This window comes from Bufo bufo, chromosome 6 (assembly GCF_905171765.1).
Source record: "Bufo bufo chromosome 6, aBufBuf1.1, whole genome shotgun sequence".
Classification (NCBI taxonomy): Eukaryota; Metazoa; Chordata; class Amphibia; order Anura; family Bufonidae; genus Bufo; species Bufo bufo.
In genome coordinates, this window is record NC_053394.1 from 415417259 (window position 1) to 415437397 (window position 20139).

Sequence of the window (20139 nt, forward strand, 5' to 3'; positions counted from 1 at the left end):
GGAAGTGCAATTACTGCACCTATGAAGGGGAGAAAAATATATAGGAAGTACTGTATCCTGCAGGGGGTAATGCACCCAGCAGGAATTGACCCCAATGGTAGAGAATTACACCCCTATGGAAGAGGATAATGCATATGATTAGTCCCGTACCCGGTGGGTAGAGAAATTCCTCCACCTATGTAAGGGGGTAATACTTACAGTAAACACTGCCACCCGTGACAAAGCCATAACGCCTCCTATGAGAGAGGCTAATGCATAATGCCAGTACTGTACCCAGTGGAACAGCAAATCCGTCAACTACCGAAAGGGGGGACGCGAATGGCTGGCACTGACCAGTGCAAGTGCAGTCAGTCCACCTGTGGAAGGAGGGAATACAAAGGATAAGTACTGTATCCAGTAGTAATGCAAATGCCGCCTAAGGAAAGGGGCAATGCATACAATCAGTACTGCTGGTAGTATGGATGCAGTCTAGAAGATTCATATCAGAGTCCGCAGAACTGATCCCCTGTTCCCTCAGAACCAACCCCTGCCAGAAGGGAGGGTTCTGAATATCACCCTAATGAGGAAGGGTGGAGGTGTGAAGGAGACCGAGGAGGAAAGTGTCCTGCTCGTGCGCAGCTCTACCTCTCAGCATCTAGCCATGGCAGTTGCAGGCTGTGTCGGTGGTGATATAACAATCAAACCACCCAGGAGGTGGAATCGGCATCCCTACATGACCGCTCACTGGATTGTGTGGGCGGCACTCAATCAACCCACGACCCAGGGGGGTGGATTGGGAACTGCCAGAGGTCCTCCGTTGGATTGCACATGTGGATTAACAACCAAATGACCCAAGAGGGTGGATTGGGAATCCATCAGCTGTGCTCCCGATGGCTTTGTGCAGGTGGAGTATAATCAACCAAACGGCCTCAGCAGGCGGATTGGGAATCCTTCTGATGTGCTCCCCTGGATTTGTGCAGGTGGAGCATTATCAACCAAACGGCCCCGTAGGGCGGATTGGGAATCCTTCAGATGTGCTCCCCTGGATCCGTGCAGGTGGAGTATAATCAACCAAACGGCCTCAGCAGGCGGATTGGGAATCCTCCTGATGTGCTCCCCTGGATTTGTGCAGGGGGAGCATTATCAACCAAATGGCCCCGTAGGGCGGATTGGGAATCCTTCAGATGTGCTCCCCTGTATTTGTGCAGGTGGAGTATTATCAACCAAACGGCCTCAGCGGGCGGATTGGGAATCCTTCAGATGTGCTCCCCTGTATTTGTGCAGGTGGAGTATTATCAACCAAACGGCCTTAGCGGGCGGATTGGCAATCCTCCAGATGTGCTCCCCTGGATTTGTGCAGGTGGAGCATTATCAACCAAACGGCCCGTATGGCGGATAGGGAATCCCTCAGATGTGCTCCCCTGGATTTCACAGGTGGTAGCATATACACCAGACGACCCAGAAGGGTGATCTGGGAATTCTTCATGTGTGCTTTCTCAACCAAACAGCCCCGGAGGGCGGATTGGGAAACTGTGAGCAATCCTCCCCTGTCTGGATAGGACATGGGCCCAGTCCCATACCCCACCACCAGGGTGGACGTGCGGTGAAATGGACTGAGGGGGGCAGGACTACCTGTGATGCCCCCGCTAAATGAATAAGCGTCAGGAAGGGGTTAAATTCCTAATTTAAGGTATATGGCCTGGAGAAAGGGGACACTGGATAATCCAGTGCCGGCTGCAAAAAAGCGACTTGCCATAAAGGGTTAACCCAGCTCAGAGGACCGGAGGCGGAGCTCAGCAGGCACCTGGGGGAGGAGGGACAGCTAGTCGGGGAGAATTCACGCCTAAAGGACGAACCCGCCCCCTCCATAACCGGAATGAAAGTTGCGGCCTAGTAGGCCGCAAAGCCGGGACATAAAGTTCGGCGCACAGCCGACCGGGCGGTACTGCCGGCCGGCTACCACAGAGGGACTTGAAGAGCAACCGCCGATACCCCCTCCAGATCAGTGGGCAGATGTGTCCACTCGCTGCGGGAACCCATCCCGTGGCCGCAAAAAAACTGCACGGGCTGAGTTCCGGTAGGCCCGAAGAGAAGCCGGGGCCTAAATTTTTGGCGCCGGCCGAACGAATAGCCGGCCAGTGGAGTGACCGGAGCGGCGCTCTTAAGCGCCCTGGCTGAACACCGGCCGCGGGAGCTCACCCCGCAGGCCGTATAACGTGACCAGTGCCGGCTGCTGGCGGAATATAAGAACCCAGGCCCCCAGTATGGACAGAAGCACAAAACCTACATTGGGGCATGAGGCAATGTGGGGCCCTCACCAGGGATTGGCCCACTTGAAGAAAAATGTCCTCCATCTTATGATGAGGTGACCAAGGGGAAGGGGGGGGCTGAGGTACTTACCCAATGCGGACTACTCACCCCATCTTCATCCTCTTCTCTTCACCCTTTCTCAGAGTACCAGCAGGGTCACCTCTTCACCCGCTGGCACCCGAAGTGGCAGGAGACTGGAATGGCGGAGGGTCTCGCCGGATTTAGGTGACCCCTTGGCTGGCGGGAAGCAGGGGAGCTGGGCTGCCCTGGTCCACTTTTGTTTCTTGGGGAGGGCGAGCGGTGAGGGATTCCGACACCGGCCTTGCTCCCGGGGTCGACAGAGTGGCTAAAAGTAAGCCGCCCTGCAAAAGCATGGAGGTCTGCCTCCTACGACACTAAGCTAAAAACTGATAACTCCTCCCCTGCAGGCTGGAGAGAGCATATCACTTCTTAGCCTAGTGTCGCCTCCTAGTGGCAGCAAGCAGCTATACCCACGGTCTGTGTCCCCCAATGATACAAGCGAGAAACAGATTTTACAGGTGAGTTTCACAAAATCTCATTTTCTCGCTTATATAATTGGGGGACACAGACCATGGGACGTCCTAAAGCAGTCCCTGGGGAAGGAACACAAAACAGAGTGAAGAAGGTAGAGAACCTTGTGACAGTCATCACACTGCGGCCCAGAGCGGTGTCCGCAGAAGCGAGAGTGTGAACCCTGTAAAACTTCGTAAAAGTGTGGAGGGAAGACCAGGTCGCAGCTTTACACAACTGAGCCGCCGACGACTGGTGGAAGTGAGCCCAGGAGGACCCAAGTGCCCTGGTAGAGTGGGCCGTGATCCCCGGAGGGGGGCGTCTTGTCCCGAACGAGGTAACATTCCAAAATAGTGGAGCGAATCCACAGGGAGATAGTCACCTTTGAAGCTGCCAATCCCTTCCTAGAACCCTCCGGAAGGACGAACAAGGCGTCCGTGCGCCGAAAGGGGGCCACTGCCGAAAGGTAAATCCGCAGAGCCCGCACCACATCCAAACGGTGTAACGACACCTCTCTCGGATGGGAGGGCCCAAGACAAAAGGACGGCAGGACAATGTCCTCATTGACGTGAAAAGCCGACACTACCTTCGGTAAGAAGGAAGGGACCGGACGGGGGACCACCTTGTCCTGATGAAAGACTAGGAATGTGATAAAAAGAAAAAGAAAACAAAACGAGCGGCACTCACCGTTGATAGGCAGGTTACTTTATTCCATGGCAGGAGGGGGGTGCAAGGGTTGCAGATACAGCAGCAAATAAGCAACAGCCGTTTCGCGCGTGTATGCGCTTCTTCTGGCTTTCCAACACTGAAGAGGTCACGGCACCTTCTTATAGTGCACAGGAAGCCGCATCATCACAGTAATATGCTTAATTACTAAGTAATCAACACCTGGCCTCTCAAGAGGGAGGGCAGGGATTACAGTCAGGCGGGACCTCTTCAATGATGTAAGGTGCATATGTGAACATACATAAACCAATAAGAACAAATCAAAATACGAAAATACAATAAGCAAGAGTGGTTCATTACAAAAATACGCTCATATCTATTTTTTCATTTAGTCCCAGCGGACCTAATGCATCCGTGCGTAGGATCCATATAGTTTCTCTTCTCAGAAGCTCCCTTTCTCTGTCACCACCTCTTTCAGTGCGGTTAACTACTTCAAGGCCAGCAAAAGTCAGCACATTGGGATTTCCACTATGTGCCTTATTCACATGATCTATTAACCGCGGAACACCCTTTCCTGTTTTTAAGGAGTTTAGGTGTTCGCGGAATCTTTCAAATAAGCAGCGGATAGTTTTTCCGATGTAGAAGCGTCCGCATCTACATAAAATTATATAAACTACAAATTTGCTGCGGCAGGTAATAAGTGGAAAAACCCTATGTTCTATCCCTGCAAAAGAGATCACTTGTAGTTGGGAATTGAAGCTGCAGAAGGAACAGTTTCTGCAACTCCTATTCCCTTTTGGTCTCTGTTCAGACAGCCATGTGAGACGTTTTTTCCTGAAATGGCTAGTTACCACTTGATCGCGTATAGTATGGCATCTTCTAAACGCTATCACTGGTTTCATATCTTTCAATTGTTTTAGGGAATCGTCCCTCACTAGGATACTCCAATTTTTCTTTATGACCTGTTTTATCTTATCGGCCATAGGACTGAATTTAAAGGAAAAGGCGAAGGGTGGGGGCCCTTTTATTGAGGGTTTACCCTCCCTTACTTCTGTCTGATGTACTTGTGACGCTTTTGTCTAGGAATGGTTCACGGCATGACAGAGCTGCCAGCTCTGAAACTCTCCGTATGGATGTGATGGCCACCAGGAAGGCCACCTTCCAGGACAGCAGGCGGAGGGAAGCCTCCCGCAGGGGTTCGAAGGGAGAAGCTTGAAGAACCCCCAATACCAAGTTGAGGTCCCACAGATGTAGCGGGGGACGGTAGAGCGGAGCGGTGTGCGCAACTCCCTGAAGGAAGGTCTTAACAGGACCCTTTCCCGCCAAGGATCGTTGAAAGAAAATAGAAAGGGCCGACACCTGGCCCTTCAAGGAGAGGCGTGCCATGCCCAGTTCCAGTCCGGACTGAAGGAAGGCCAGAACGACCGGCAGGGAGAAGGATCTGGGAGACAGGTCCCGCTCTTCACAGAACCGAAGGAAGGACTTCCAGGTTCTGTAATAGATCCTGGAAGAGGTAAATTTCCTGGCCCTAATGAGCGTCCGAACCACCGCATCGGAAAAACCCCGCTGCTTTAAAAGGAAGGTTTCAAGAGCCACACCGTCAAACGTAGAGTATCTAAACACGGGTGGAAGACGGGCCCTTGCGACAGAAGATCGGGTCTGAGAGGGAGCGGATACGGAGCGTCCCCTAGTAGGAGGACAAGATCCGAATATCATGCTCGGCGTGGCCAGTCCGGAGTAATAAGCAGGGTCTGAACGCCCTCCCACTTGATCCTGTGGAGAATCCGAGGCAGGAGGGACAATGGCGGAAAGACAGAGGAACGTGAACCCGTTCCCACGGCGCCACGAGAACGTCCACCCCGCAAGCTGCGGGATCCCTTGCGCGGGCGAAGTAGCACAGAAGCTTGTGATTGAGGTGGGAGGCCATCAGATCCACGTCCGGCCGTCCCCATCGACAACAGAGGGCGTTGAATACTTCCGGATGGAGAGATCATTCCCCGGGGTCTATCGTCGTCCGGCTCAGGAAGTCTGCCGTCCAATTGACAACGCCGGGAATGTGGACCGCCGACAGAGCCGGAACATGGTCCTCCGCCCACCTGAGGATCCTTGCCGCTTCTCACATGACGGTCGAGCTGCGAGTCCCCCCTTGATGGTTGACATACACCACAGCTGTGGCATTGTCCGACTGGACCCGGACATGAAGGCCCCGGAGGAGGGGAGACCAATGGCGCAGTGAGAGGAAAATCGCACGAAGCTCCAAGACATTGATGGACAGTCTGGACTCCAACGGAGACCATACGCCCTGGACAGTCCGAGTGCCGAAGACCCCTCTCCAACCCTGAAGACTGGCGTCGGTCGTAATGACCGTCCACCTGATCGGAAGGAAGGACTTCCCCACCTCCAGGTGAGTTGGGAAGAGCCACCAATGGAGGTCCGACCGAACCTGTTGAGGAAGGGAAAAGATCCAAGGACTCCTGGGACTTGTCCCAGGCCGAAAGGATCGCTCGCTGAAAGGACCAGGTGTGAAATTGAGCGAATGGCACCATAAGACCCAACACCCGCATACAAGCCCGGATGGAGACTGTGCACTGCTGAATCAACCAGAGCACCGCGCTGCTAAGGTCCTTCACCTTGTCCGCTGGAAGACGCACCCGGGCTGCCCCAGAGTCCAGAATCATACCGAGGAACCGAATCCGAGTGGACGGGACCAGGGAGGACTTCCGAAGGTTCACTATCCACCCAAAGCGGGCGAGAGCGTCCAAGGTGATCTGCAGACTCTCTTCGCACTCCCGGAACGACGACGCTTTGATGAGAATGTCGTCCAGGTACGGAAGCAAGGTGATGCCTCTGGAGTGAAGAAGGCCCATAAGCGGAGCGAGCACCTTGGTAAACACACTCGGCACAGTCGCCAGACCGAACGGCAGGGCTACGAACTGGTAGTGGTCTGAGAAGCGCAAAAAACGCTGGTAGGCGATCGCAATCGGGACGTGTAGGTAGGCGTCCTGGATATCCACGGAAGCCAGCCATTCCCCTTGCGTTGAAGAAGCTATCACGGAGCGAAGGGACTCCATGCAAAAACGGCGCACTCGAAGGTAATGGTTTACCATCTTGAGGTCCAACACCGGGCGGACCGCTCCCTCCTTATTGGGCACAATGAAGAGGTTGGAGTAAAAACCGGAAAACCGATCCCTCGCCGGAACGGGGAGATAACTCCCCTGACCAGCAGATCGTGAACCGCCTGAAAGAAGGCCCCCGCCCGAGATGGCTCCCTGGGGGGACGGGACAGAAAAAAACGGTTTGGAGGCATGGATTTTAACTCCAACTTGTAGCCCGAAGTGACCACCTCGAGCCCAGGTGTCTGAGATGTGGGCCTGCCAAACCTGAAAATGAAGGAGCCGACCCCCCACCCAGGAAGGTGGGGGCGCACCTCCATGCCGGAGGCTGTTTTCCAGAGGAAGAGCGCTGAGGCTGCGCTCGGGAATGCCAGGCGGGCTGTGGCTTGAAGGAAGGCTTTCGCCTTTGTTCCTGGGTGGCCTGCCTCGCAGTCGAGGGAGCCGCCGGGCGGGTGCCCGTGAAGCGGCGAAAGGACTGGCGTTGCGCGGAAGGACGCGGTCAAGAAGAACGCTTGGATTTGGGCTGCGGAAGATGGGTGCTTTTGCCACCCGTGGCCTCAGAAATGATTTCGTCAAGTTTGGGTCCAAAGAGACGAGAGCCAGCGAAAGGAAGAGATACAAGGGAGCGCTTGGAAGAAGAATTGGCCTGCCAGGCCTTCAGCCAGAGTTCCCGCTGAATGGAGACGGCAAAGGCAGAGGACCGCGCGATCACGAAGCCCGCGTCCAGAGCCGCCTCGCAAAGTTACTTCCCCGTCTGGGATATCTGGACCGCCAGAGCCTGGAGTTCTGCACGGGAAAGGTCCGAGTCTAAGTCCTGATGTAAGCGCAGGGCCCATTCAGAAACCGCCTTAGCCACCCACACCGAAGCAAAAATGGGACGGAGTGCCAAACCGGTGGCTGAAAAGACCGACTTCGCAAGCGATTCAATCCGTCGGTCCACCGGGTCCTGCAGAGAGGAGCCGTCCGCAACCAGAATAGTGGTATTCTTGGCCAGGCGAGCCACCGGCGGGTCCACTTTTGGAGGGGAAGACCACTTACCCACCCAATCCGGGGGGAATGGATAAAGAAGATCCAGCCGCTTAGGGATCAGGAAACGTGAACCTGGCTGTTCCCATGCTTTAGTTGTGAGAACGGAAAAGTCGTCGTGGACTGGGAAAGATTTGGGAGTCTGCTTGGTACGCAGGAAAGAAACTCCCTGGTGACTGGAGGCGAGGTCCTTCTCTTGAAGTTGGAAGGTGTCCCGGATTGCCGAGACCAGACTGTCCACTAAGGCAGCCATCTGGGACGAACGGTCCGGATCCAGATCCGCATCCGATTCTGCGAGTTCCACTTCGGGCGAAGGGTCCCCAACCAACGAGGACGCCTTGGACAGTGACCGGGGGGAGGAGGCGAAGGCGATGCATCCGAGGAGGAGAGGCGTTCCTGCCTGGGACGCTTTGCTGGGGTGTCTGCTCCTGGATGGTATGCCCTGAGAGAGAGCAGGTGGCGCAGGCGACGATGTCTCTACCAAGCGACCCATTAAGGAAAGGGTGGATTGGGAGATCTTGGATAGGTCAGTCACTGCCCGGGACAGGGATTTGGCCCATTCCGGTTCCATACCTCCAGCAGAAGGGTGCACGTCAGTGAGCTGCGACTGAGGCGGCACGCTCTGGGTGGCCTGGCATGAGGCACAGAGGGGCTTCACCTGACCCCTAGGAAACTTCACATTACATGAAGTGCAGGCATAATGGGTGGCCCTACCGAGGACCTGGGGCGTGGGACCAGCTGGGTCCGACATGACAGGAGTCAGGGAGCCAGAGAGGGTACAGAGGAGGGGAGCAGCGGTAACCCTTGCTGGACGTGTCCCCAGGAGCAGGATGCAGCGGGTAGAGGTGGTCTGCGGCGAGCTGGACAGGGTGGAGAGACAACTGAGCCGCCACGAAGATGTCCCCTCAGGCTGGGAAACCACAAGCACGCCGGGTGCTTCCGGATAGAGAGCAGGCAGGAAGGGAAGCGCGGCTAGAAAAGAAGGCTCTGCCCCCTCCAGCCGCCCGGCGGAAGAACAGCCCAACGGCGCGAAACCCCCCCCCCCCGGGGAAGAAGGGGTCCCGACATACATATATATATATACATATACACATATACGGGAGAACTCTCCCATGACCGGAAAAAAGCGGCAGTAAGCGCGGCGCCGCCGCCTGCGAATAACTGAGGCCATTGGGGGAAAAACCCCGCAACCCCGTGCCGGCGGTGCCGTGCCGATAGGTCCCCTCGTGGAATAGAGAGTTCAGCCCCTTGAGTCAGCCACACAGAGAACACAGACAGACATACTCACCTGCCTTCATCTGTGTTCTTCACCCTTCTAACATGGACCAGCAGAGCCACCTCTTCAGTCCCTGGCACAAGTGACAGGGACTGGGTTGAAGGGCAGAAACAGGTGGCTCCATGGCTGGGGGGAGCAGGAAAAACAAGCCATCCTGGTCCACTTTGTCTTCTTGTGGGAGGCAGAGCGGTGGAATAAGCGTCACCGGTCAGCCCCCCCAGGGATGCAGAGCTCTTAGTAGCCCTGGACCCCCAACCTAAAAGGTCTGCCTCCTACAACACTAAGCTAAAAACTGAAAGCTCCTCCCCCTCCGGCCAGGAGAGAGCCAACAGTTTTCAGCCTAGTGTCGCCTCCTAGTGGCAGCAAGCAGCTATACCCATGGTCTGTGTCCCCCAATGAATCAAGCGAGAAATAAGGAATATAGATATGACAGCTTATAGAATTCACTCTCTGGATGGAATGATATCCACAGGAACCTGTAGGCGATGAGTGAAGTTTATCTTTGCTCGGGTCGGTGTTGGCTGAACAGCCTGACGTCCACATGTTGGAAAGACTTCCGATAGCGCTCTTTTTCACACTTGGGGTGAAGCAGTTGGTCACTAATGGTACTGCCCAATGATATCACCGTCTCATGCATGGAGATCAGCTTGGATAGTGTCCTTCTTTCATCTACCACCTGCACGGGTCCTAGTGTGCGCCCCAGGACCGATCTGGCCCTTCTAATCAGTTTCTTAAGTCTCTTCCTCTCCCTGGTTGAGATGCTGCTACCCCAGCAGGCCACTTCGAAGATGATGGCTGATGCCACCACAGCGTTGAAAAAGGCCCTTAGACGTGCCCTCGGCACTCCAAAAGCTCTCAGCCTCCTAAGCAGGTAAAGCCTGCTGCGGCCCTTTCTGTATAGTGCATCCATGTTATCTACCCAGTCCAGCTTATTATTGAGGAGTACACCCAGGTACTTAAGTGTTAACCATCTCTATGTCCATCTCCTGGATGTATCTGTGGCATTTATTGAAATGAATGGGTCTGCAAAAAAATGCGGATCGGTTGCGGATCGAAACTACGATCGTGTGCATGCACACCAGCAAAGTGAAAGAGATTTGTCAAATCTCATATAGACTTTGCGTATGTTTTCCGTGTATAAATTGACCTGACATGAGAATTTAGAAATCCGTAGTATGTCAATTGTTTTTGCAGATTTTTAGTGTGAATGCAAAGGGTGGGACAGGGAAAATGCGCATCAAGTCAGCACGGAAAACCTGTTTGTAAACCCGCATCTGTGTGCAGGTAGCCTCAGGGTACAGTCACACGGCATGGAAGCACAAACCACAGAAGGATCATGCTAATTAATGAACAAAGAACACTGAATAAACAATTTGGTTCTAAATAGTTCATATGATCCGCTGTGTTATGCACTGCCATGTGGGTATACCAAAAACCCTACATAAAGTATACCTCCGGTTATAAACAAGTTTTCATAAATGAATAGCACAGGTGAATATAAGAAACTTTGTAAGGCATCTTATTAAATAATAAAGAAACTTTCTAATATATCGTATTAAAGCTTCTTGGGCTGTTTTCTTCCTCCTTCCCTTCACTCAGCCTAAGTGGCTTGGCTCTGCCCTGGGTGCATTTAACCCGCTAATTTCTGTATGGATTGAAACAAATTTTTCTTTAGGATGAAGCAATGGATCGATAAGTGAAAGGTTTCATTGCATTCAACTTTCATTGAGCCAAATTTAATAGTGAATTCCCTGGTGATACGCTGTCAATTGGTTGTCCTTGGACTTACAGCAGTCAAAGGGGTCCCCTCCAAAACAAGAAGGATCCTTAGGATAGGCTATCATTATTAGATCAGTGGTGGTCTTACTAGGGACATCCCTGCTAATCATTTGACTGAAGGGGCAAGGAGTGAGCATCACCTTCAATGTTCACCAGGCCCAGCACTGTAGCAGTGGCTGTGCCCAGTATCGCAGCTCAGTGCCATTCACTTGAATGGATTGACTTTAGGCTTCATGTCAATATAACTCCTGAAGAAGGTAGGGGATGGGTGGGGGTGTATGGCAGTAAAAAGAATCTCTGTATTTTGTTTGTTCACTGCTTGGGCACAGTTACCAGGTGGAGTACCACTGTGGACGGCTTTTCCAGATTGAGGCTGTTCTTAGGATAGTCGGTCTGCTCCTACTCCACCATCTGGTGAGTGGAGTCTACTTAATTTTATTACAGTGTTACCTTAAAGGGGTTCTGCAGTTTGTTTAAACTGATGATCTATCCTCTGGATAGATCAGCATCTGATCGGCGGGGGTCCGACACAAGGGACCCTCGCTGTTTGAGGAGCGCCGCGTCCTTCTCACTGTTTACCGCAGGCCCAGTGACGTCACGACTTGTATCAACTGGCCTGGGCGCGGCTAAGCTCTGTTCACTTGAATGGAGCTTAGCCGCGCCCAGGCCAGTTGATATTAATCGTGACGTCACTGGGCCTGCAGTATACAGTGAGAAGGAGCGCCGCTGTCTTCTCAAACAGCTAATCGGCGGGGGTCCCGGGTGTCGGACCCCCACCGATCAGATGCTGATGATCTATCCAAAGAATAGATCATCAGTTTAAACAAACTGCAGAACCCCTTTAAACATGTTCCTTTATACCCGTTTTGAATATATTTACTTTAATAGGACTGAGCTGTAATACCACACACAGCCACTAGGCACAGAATTATATCTGATACGTACAGTAACTGAGGGGGTGCAGCATGTAAAGCTTGGCTTCAACTACACTTTTGCAAAACTCACATTAAAAACTATGATTTAACCGTGATGTGTGAATGCACCCAAAGGGGTAGGGAGATCATTGCAGACAATGCAGTTTTGCCAAGAAGAGTTAGTTCTTGGACTAATCATTATGAATATCATTTGAATAACCCAATGTGGAGGGGGTCACAAGTCCAGCCTCCATCAGTTTTATCCAGACTGACCATTTACAATGTGCCCGGCTATTACATTAGCAGGTTATAACAAGTCTGTGGTGCGACTGACGGGCCATTAGCTCTTCTGTGTTTCCAGTGATATTCGAAGTGGTGACTGTATATGAACAGAACTTACCTCTCAACATTATCATTTGTCCAGGATTTATGTTACTCATAAAGGCTTCAGACATTTGAAAGTTTTGCAGACCATCACCTTAACACATCCAACCCTCCAGTGAAATTACCGAGTACCAGTCTGACAGGAGGTCAGTGAGAACCGACCCAAGGATAGCACTGGCCTCAATGATATCAGCTCACCTTCCATGTTCATCCCACTCCAGAAGATACAATCCATTCTGGGCACAAAGGACGTACAGCTGGTGCGATGCTCTTGAAAGTTCTATGTGCCAAATGTCAGAGGGAAATTGATAGACAGCCTGGAAAACATGAACATATTGATATTGGGCAGTTTTATTAATTCCGTGGATGGTGTAAGCTTAGACTGTCCGTCTAGACCTGCACCAGATTTATCACTGGGGTCAGGCTGGATGATAATGCTGGTGGAGGTAGAGACACTTTTCTCTTACTCTATACCAACTGGTTGTCCTAGTTAGATGGAATTTTACACCAGAATTGTGGCACAATTTTGGCAAAGACATTGCATCTTAGACCCCAACTCTTCTGGCCAAGCCCACCCTTTTTCAAGCAAGATGGGGGGGGGGGAAATGCAGAAACCCTAGTTGCGCCAAATTGAGCCAGTCTTTGGGAGCGGACGCATTATTGTATCTGGGCAATTCATTTTTGAAATAAATCTTAAAGAGGCTCTGTCACCTGTTTCAAGTATACCATGCTAGATATATAGGGAGGTAGGGCTCCAAACGCTGATCACAAACATACCTTTATTTCCCTTATTTCAGGTCCGATCACACTGTAAAAATCAACTTAAAAAAATATGCTAGAGCAAACGGAGCACTCGGAGGCGTGCTTATTGCTTCTGAGCGCCGCATCTCTGACGCCCTCCTGCCTGTTAGTGCCGCCCTGTATGTAATAAAAATGCCCCCCATTCATTCGATTGACAGCACTAGACTCTGAGACAGCTCTGAGATCCCAGTGCTCCGTTTGCTCATTAGCATATTTCTAAAAGTGGATTGTACAGTGTGATCGGACCTGAAATAAGGGAAATAAAGGTATGTTTGTGATCAGCCTTTGGAGCCCTACCTCCCTATATATCTAGCATGGTATACTTGAAACAGGTGACAGAGCCTCTTTAATTTAAAATCTCCTACTGTTTTCTGTATCCAGCTACTACACAGACCTATGTATCTCCATGGTTAAAGAGCACAACAGGGAGGAATGGAGGACAGTATCCATACACATTAGATATCCTCCTCCAGTACTCCCTCTATATACATTAGATATACTGATGCCCTGGTTCTCAGCAGCCATGTTGCTTAGGGGACTGGTAGGGATACTCTGCAATACTGTGCTCTCTCTGGTCCCTGTCCTAGAGGCTCCTTTGTACAGTTTTCCCAAATAGACTTCTACTTTCGCTCTAATATTGTAATCACTTACATAGAGTGGCATGCAAAAGTTTGGGCACCCCTGGTCAGAATTACTGTTCTTGTGAATAGTTAAGCAAGTTGAAGATGAAATGATCTCCAAAAGGCAAAAGGTTAAAGATGACACATTCCCTTTGTATTTTACGCAAAAACAACTTTTTATTTTCATCTTTTACATTTTCATAGCAACAATAAAGGAAATAGGGACTGAAGCAAAACTTTGAGCATCCTGCATGGTTAGTACCTAGTAGCACCCCTTTGGCAAGTATCACAGCGTGTAAAGGCTTTCTGTAGCCAGCCAAGAGTCTTTCAGTTCTTGTTTAAGGGATCTTCATCCATTGTTCCTTGCAAAAGTCTTCAAGTTCTGTGAGATTCCTGGGCTGCCTTGCATGCACTGCTCTTTTGAGGTCTAACCACAGATTTTCAATGATGTTCAGATCAGGGGACTGTGAGGGTCATGGTAAAACCTTCAGCCTTTGTCTTTTGAGGTCGTCTATTGGGGATTTTGAGGTGTGTTTAGGAAGATTTTTCATTTGTAGAACCTCTTTTAAACTTTAGCTTTAGCACAGTTGGTGTTATGTTTGCTTCCAGAATTTGCTGGAATTTCATTGAATCCATTGTTCCCACTACCTGTGAAATGTTCCCCTGTGCAATTGGCTGCAACACAACCCCCAAGGCATGATTGATCTACCCCCATGCTTAATGGTTGGAGAGGTGTTCATTTCATTAAATTCTGTGACCTTTTTTCTCCAAACATACCTTTGCTCATTGTGGCCAAAGAGTTCTATTTAACCTTATCGATGCACAGGACTTGTTTCCAAAATGCATCAGACTTGTTTAGGTGTTCTTTTGCAAACTTCTAATGCTGAATTTTGCGGTGAGCAGAAGTTTTCTTCTAATGACTCTTCCATGAAGGCCATATTTGTGCAGATGTTGTGCAGATATTTGTGCAGTCTCTATACAGTAGAACAATGTACCACAACTTCAGAGTCTGTTAAATCTTCCTGAAAGTCTTTTGCAGTCAAGCGGGGGTTCAGATTTGCCTTTCTAGCAATCCTAAGAGCAGCTGTCTCTGAACTTTTCTAGGTCTTCCAGACCTTCTCTTCACTGACATTTCTTAATTACATTTCGAACCGAGGAAATGGCAACATGAAAACGCTTTGCCATCTTCTTACAGCCTTTCTCCTGCTTTGTGGGCCTCAACCATTTTAATTTTCAGTGTAAGGCAGCTGTTTTTTGGGACAATGTTAGAGGAGTCTGGATGTTTATAGAGAGTTTGGAAATTTGCATCATCTGGCCTTTCTCCTAAAGAGGATTGTGAACAAGCCTTAAAGGGCATCTGTCAGCAGATTTGTGCCTATAAAACTGGCTAACCTGTTACATGTGCACTTGGCAGCTGAAGGCATCTGTGTTGTTCCCATGTTCATATGTGCCCGCATTGCTGAGAAAAATGTAGTTTTAATATATGCAAATGAGCCATAAAAACATGGGGGGAAAAAAAAAATCTGTTTCATTTTTTCGTCGCCATATTTTGACCCCTATAACTTTTTTGTACCGTATTTTTCGCCCTATAAGATGCATCGGCCTATAAGACGCACCTAGGTTTTTGAGGAGGAAAATAAGATTTTTTTTATTTTTAACCAAAAGGTGTGCTTTTGCATTAATGGTGGTCTGTGGATGGCATCTGTGGATGGCACTGTCATGGGGGGGGGGGCATCTGTGGATGGCACTGTCATGGGGGGGGGCATCTGTGGATGGCACTGTCATGGGGGGGCATCTGTGGATGGCACTGTCATGGGGGGGGCATCTGTGGATGGCACTGTCATGGGGGGGGCATCTGTGGATGGCACTGTCATGGGGGGGCATCTGTGGATGGCACTGTCAAGGGGGGCATCTGTGGATGGCACTGTCATGGGGGGCATCTGTGGATGGCACTGTCATGGGGGGCATCTGTGGATGGTTTTTGGATGCCATGTCCCATTTGAAGCCCCCCTGATGCACCCCTACAGTAGAAACTCCCAAAAAGTGACCCCATTTTGGAAACTAGGGGATAAGGTGCCGGTTTTATTGGTACTATTTTGGGGTATATATGATTTTTAATTGCTCTATATTACATTTTTTGTGAGGCAGAGTAACCAAAAAATGACTGCTTTGGCACTTTTTATTTTTTACAACATTCATCTGACAGGTTACATAATGTGCTATTTTTGTAGAGCAGGTTGTTACGGATGCAATCATATCAAATGTGTCTACTTTCTTTGTTTCAGTTTTACAAAATCCTTTTTTTTTTCAAAAATGCTTTATGTTTTTGTGTCTCCATTTTCTGAACGCCATTTATTTATTTTTTTCTGCCGATCGTCTGGTGCAGGGGCTCGTTTTTTGCAGGAAGAGTTGACGTTTTTATTGGTACCATTTTTGGGTACATATGACTTTTTGATAATTCATTATTACACTTTATGGGGCAAGGTGACCAAAAAATTGGTTGTTTTAGCGCAGCGTTCACCTGAGGGGTTAGGTCATGTGACATTTTTATAGAGCAGATCGCTATAGACGTGGCAATACCTAATATGTATACTTTTTTGATTTATTGCACTTTAATACGATAATAGCATTTTTGAAGAAAAGAAAACAAAACATATTTTAGTGTCTCCATTGTCTGAGAGTCTTTTTATTTTTTGACCGACGCGCACGTCCAGCACAGCCAGCCTCTGAGAGTTTTTTTATTTTTTGACCGATTGTCGTAGGTAGGGTCTCATTTTTTTGCGGGATGAGGAGACGGTTTGATTGGTACTATTTTTGGGGGCATATGCCTTTTTGATCGCCTGGTGATGCAATTTTTGTGATGTAAGGTGACAAAAAATTGCTTTTTTTGGCACTGTTTTAATTTATTTTTACGGTGTTCAGCTGAGGGGTTAGATCATGTGATATTTTTATAGAGCAGGTTGTTACGGACGCGGCAATACCTAATATGTATACTTACTCATTTATTTCACTTTACCACAATAATAGCATTTCCATTACGCCCCATGACAGCACCTGTGAGAGATCCTCCTCCTTCCGGACAGGAACTTCCCAGATCTTTAAATTGGTCCCATGCCTTCCACCTTCAGTTCTTTCCCGTTTCCTGTCCAGGGACAGGAGGATTTCTTTCCAGGTCTATTTTTTTGGCTGCAGGACCTCTAGGGTTAAGACGAAACCTAGTGGAGGTACCTGTCGGCGTAAGTCTCCACTAGGAGCCGCTGAGAAGCCCGGCGTCTGCATTTTCTTTTCCCTTCTTCGGAGCCATGGGGGGGATGCCTGGGCTGCCTCGTGTCCCTGCCTGCCGGCGAAGTCGCGGCATGAGGGGGGAGCTGCGTCTTCCCTCTCATTGAGGCTGGCTGTGTTGGACGTGCGCGTCGCACCGGAAGTGACGCGTGCGTTCCACCGGCCGGAAGGGGAGGAGCTAAACATGGCGGGCGCTGCGCGGCCCATTTGAGAAAGGGAACGCCGGCCAGCCAGCGTGGAGGGAGTAGCAGCAGGATCGACCGGCACAAGCGGCACCTACAGCCCTAGTTTGGCCCCCTTTACACAGCATGATGATGCAGGAAGAAGGGGATGTACAACAGCGCACCGACAGACAGGAGCAGCTTTTGGAATCCAGCATGGTACTCCTGGGGGTAAGAGGGGTTAACCCCCACCATCTCCCTTTGGGGAGTTATTATTATGGTCAGGTTAAACTGATGGGATGTTTTATTAAATGCAGGCTAAAGAGGCCCCAAAGAAAGCTTCCCACAAAAGAGCTAAGGAGTGTGGAATCTGCAAGAGGAAGTTGGATCCATCTTACTCCAAGACATGTTGTCAACCATGTCTGGATAAGTTAGTGGCAGAGGAGTCGCCATCTTTATTACAGAGTATCCAGAATTTAGTAAAAAATGAAGTCCGTTCGTCCGTAGAGGAGCTTAGAAAATCCCTGCCTAGCTCATCCAGGCATAAGAGGGCCCAGGCGGTAGCGGAGGATACTATGGACTCTGGGTCTGAGGAGGGCGCTATTGTAGACTCAGATTCCTCTTCCGAGGATTTGACAGGGAAGCCGTTGTTTAGAGCTGAAGATACGGACCTATTATTGAAGGCGGTTAGATCCACGATGGAGCTGGGGGAGGAAAAGGAGTCCAGGTCTAGACCAGAGCTGATGTTTGAGAGCCTTAAGCCCAAAAAGTCTAGAGTTTTCCCCATTCAGGACTGTATCAAGGACCTGATTAAACGTGAATGGGAGAAGCCCGATAAAAAATTCTTTATCCCTAGAGCGGTCAAGAGAAAGTACCCCTTTGATGATCAGGAGGTCTCAGCTTGGCAGGAGGTACCAAGGGTAGACGCTCCTGTAGCTAAGATAAATAAGAAGTCAGCTCTCCCGTTTGAGGATCTAGGGTCCCTTAAAGATCCCATGGACAAAAGGGCTGATGCATACTTAAGGAAGAATTGGGAAGCTTCCACTTCTGCCTTTAAGCCAAATACAGGGAGTGCAGAATTATTAGGCAAGTTGTATTTTTGAGGATTAATTTTATTATTGAACAACAACTTTGTTCTCAATGAACCCAAAAAACTCATTAATATCAAAGCTGAATATTTTTGGAAGTAGTTTTTAGTTTGTTTTTAGTTTTAGCTATTTTAGGGGGATATCTGTGTGTGCAGGTGACTATTACTGTGCATAATTATTAGGCAACTTAACAAAAAACAAATATATACCCATTTCAATTATTTATTTTTACCAGTGAAACCAATATAACATTCACAAATATACATTTCTGACATTCAAAAACAAAACAAAAACAAATCAGTGACTAATATAGCCACCTTTCTTTGCAAGGACACTCAAAAGCCTGCCATCCATGGATTCTGTCAGTGTTATGATCTGTTCACCATCAACATTGCGTGCAGCAGCAACCACAGCCTCCCAGACACTGTTCAGAGAGGTGTACTGTTTTCCCTCCTTGTAAATCTCACATTTGATGATGGACCACAGGTTCTCAATGGGGTTCAGATCAGGTGAACAAGGAGGCCATGTCATTAGATTTTCTTCTTTTATACCCTTTCTTGCCAGCCACGTTGTGGAGTACTTGGACGCGTGTGATGGAGCATTGTTCTGCATGAAAATCATGTTTTTCTTGAAGGATGCAGACTTCTTCCTGTACCACTGCTTGAAGAAGGTGTCTTCCAGAAACTGGCAGTAGGACTGGGAGTTGAGCTTGACTCCATCCTCAACCCGAAAAGGCCCCACAAGCTCATCTTTGATGATACCAGCCCAAACCAGTACTCCACCTCCACCTTGCTGGCGTCTGAGTCGGACTGGAGCTCTCTGCCCTTTACCAATCCAGCCACGGGCCCATCCATCTGGCCCATCAAGACTCTCATTTCATCAGTCTATAAAACCTTAGAAAAATCAGTCTTGAGATATTTCTTGGCCCAGTCTTGACGTTTCAGCTTATGTGTCTTGTTCAGTGGTGGTCGTCTTTCATCCTTTCTTACCTTGGCCATGTCTCTGAGTATTGCACACCTTGTGCTTTTGGGCACTCCAGTGATGTTGCAGCTCTGAAATATGGCCAAACTGGTGGCAAGTGGCATCTTGGCAGCTGCACGCTTGACTTTTCTCAGTTCATGGGCAGTTATTTTGCGCCTTGGTTTTTCCACACGCTTCTTGCGACCCTGTTGACTATTTTGAATGAAACGCTTGATTGTTCGATGATCACGCTTCAGAAGCTTTGCAATTTTAAGAGTGCTGCATCCCTCTGCAAGATATCTCACTATTTTGAACTTTTCTGAGCCTGTCAAGTCCTTCTTTTGACCCATTTTGCCAAAGGAAAGGAAGTTGCCTAATAATTATGCACACCTAATATAGGGTGTTGATGTCATTAGACCACACCCCTTCTCATTACAGAGATGCACATCACCTAATATGCTTAATTGGTAGGAGGCTTTCGAGCCTATACAGCTTGGAGTAAGACAACATGCATAAAGAGGATGATGTGGTCAAAATACTCATTTGCCTAATAATTCTGCACGCAGTGTATAGCAACTACCTCGGTGGCTAGGTCATTGAAGCTCTGGTTGGAGGAATTAGAGTCTCATATAGAGAATAAGACTCCTAGGGATCAGCTGCTCGAGGCGATACCAACTATGTCCAGTGCAGTGGACTTTATTTCTGATGCCTCCGCTGACGCATTGAGGCTTTCCGCTAGGGCGGCTGCACTATCCAATTCAGCCAGAAGGTCGTTATGGTTGAAAGGGTGGAAGGGAGACGTAGCTTCAAAATCTAAGCTTTGCGCCTTACCTTGCCAAGGAGATTTTTTATTTGGATCAGCCTTAGATGACATTTTAGATAAGGCATCCGATAAGAAAAAAGGATTTCCAGCACCGTCCTTTCCTAAACAGGGGAAGCCATTTCGGAATAATGAAAGAAGGAAGGCTTTTGGGGATCCAAAGAAAAGGAGGGAGTGGAGATCTGATAAATCAAAAAGTGTGCTGCTTAAATCCAGACCTCAAACATCAAGCTCCACTCAACAATGACGCCAGACCCCAAGTGGGCGGTCGTCTTTCTTTATTTTTTCCAGCCTGGCGAAATATTACCGCAAGCGCCTGGGTAAAGGATATTATAAAGGAAGGCTATCGCCTAGACTTCAAGAGACTACCACCCAGGACATTCAAAGTTACTTCTTTAAATCAAAATTCTCCAAAACAGGTGGCACTTT

The 20139-nt window shown here is 49.3% G+C and overlaps 1 protein-coding gene across 3 annotated transcripts in view; it reads right to left on the reverse strand.

Moving 5' to 3' along the window:
• FAAP100 (FA core complex associated protein 100) overlaps positions 1–20139 on the reverse strand; it is a 104737-nt gene that overhangs the window by 70081 nt on the left and 14517 nt on the right. For 2 of the 3 annotated variants that reach the window (XM_040438839.1, XM_040438840.1), the window contains exon 3: positions 12177–12295. The exons of the other annotated variant lie outside the window; for it this stretch is intronic. In XM_040438839.1, coding sequence (XP_040294773.1) covers positions 12177–12295 — 119 coding nt within the window. The remainder of the gene's footprint in view (positions 1–12176; positions 12296–20139) is intronic. 3 annotated transcript variants of the gene reach the window in all.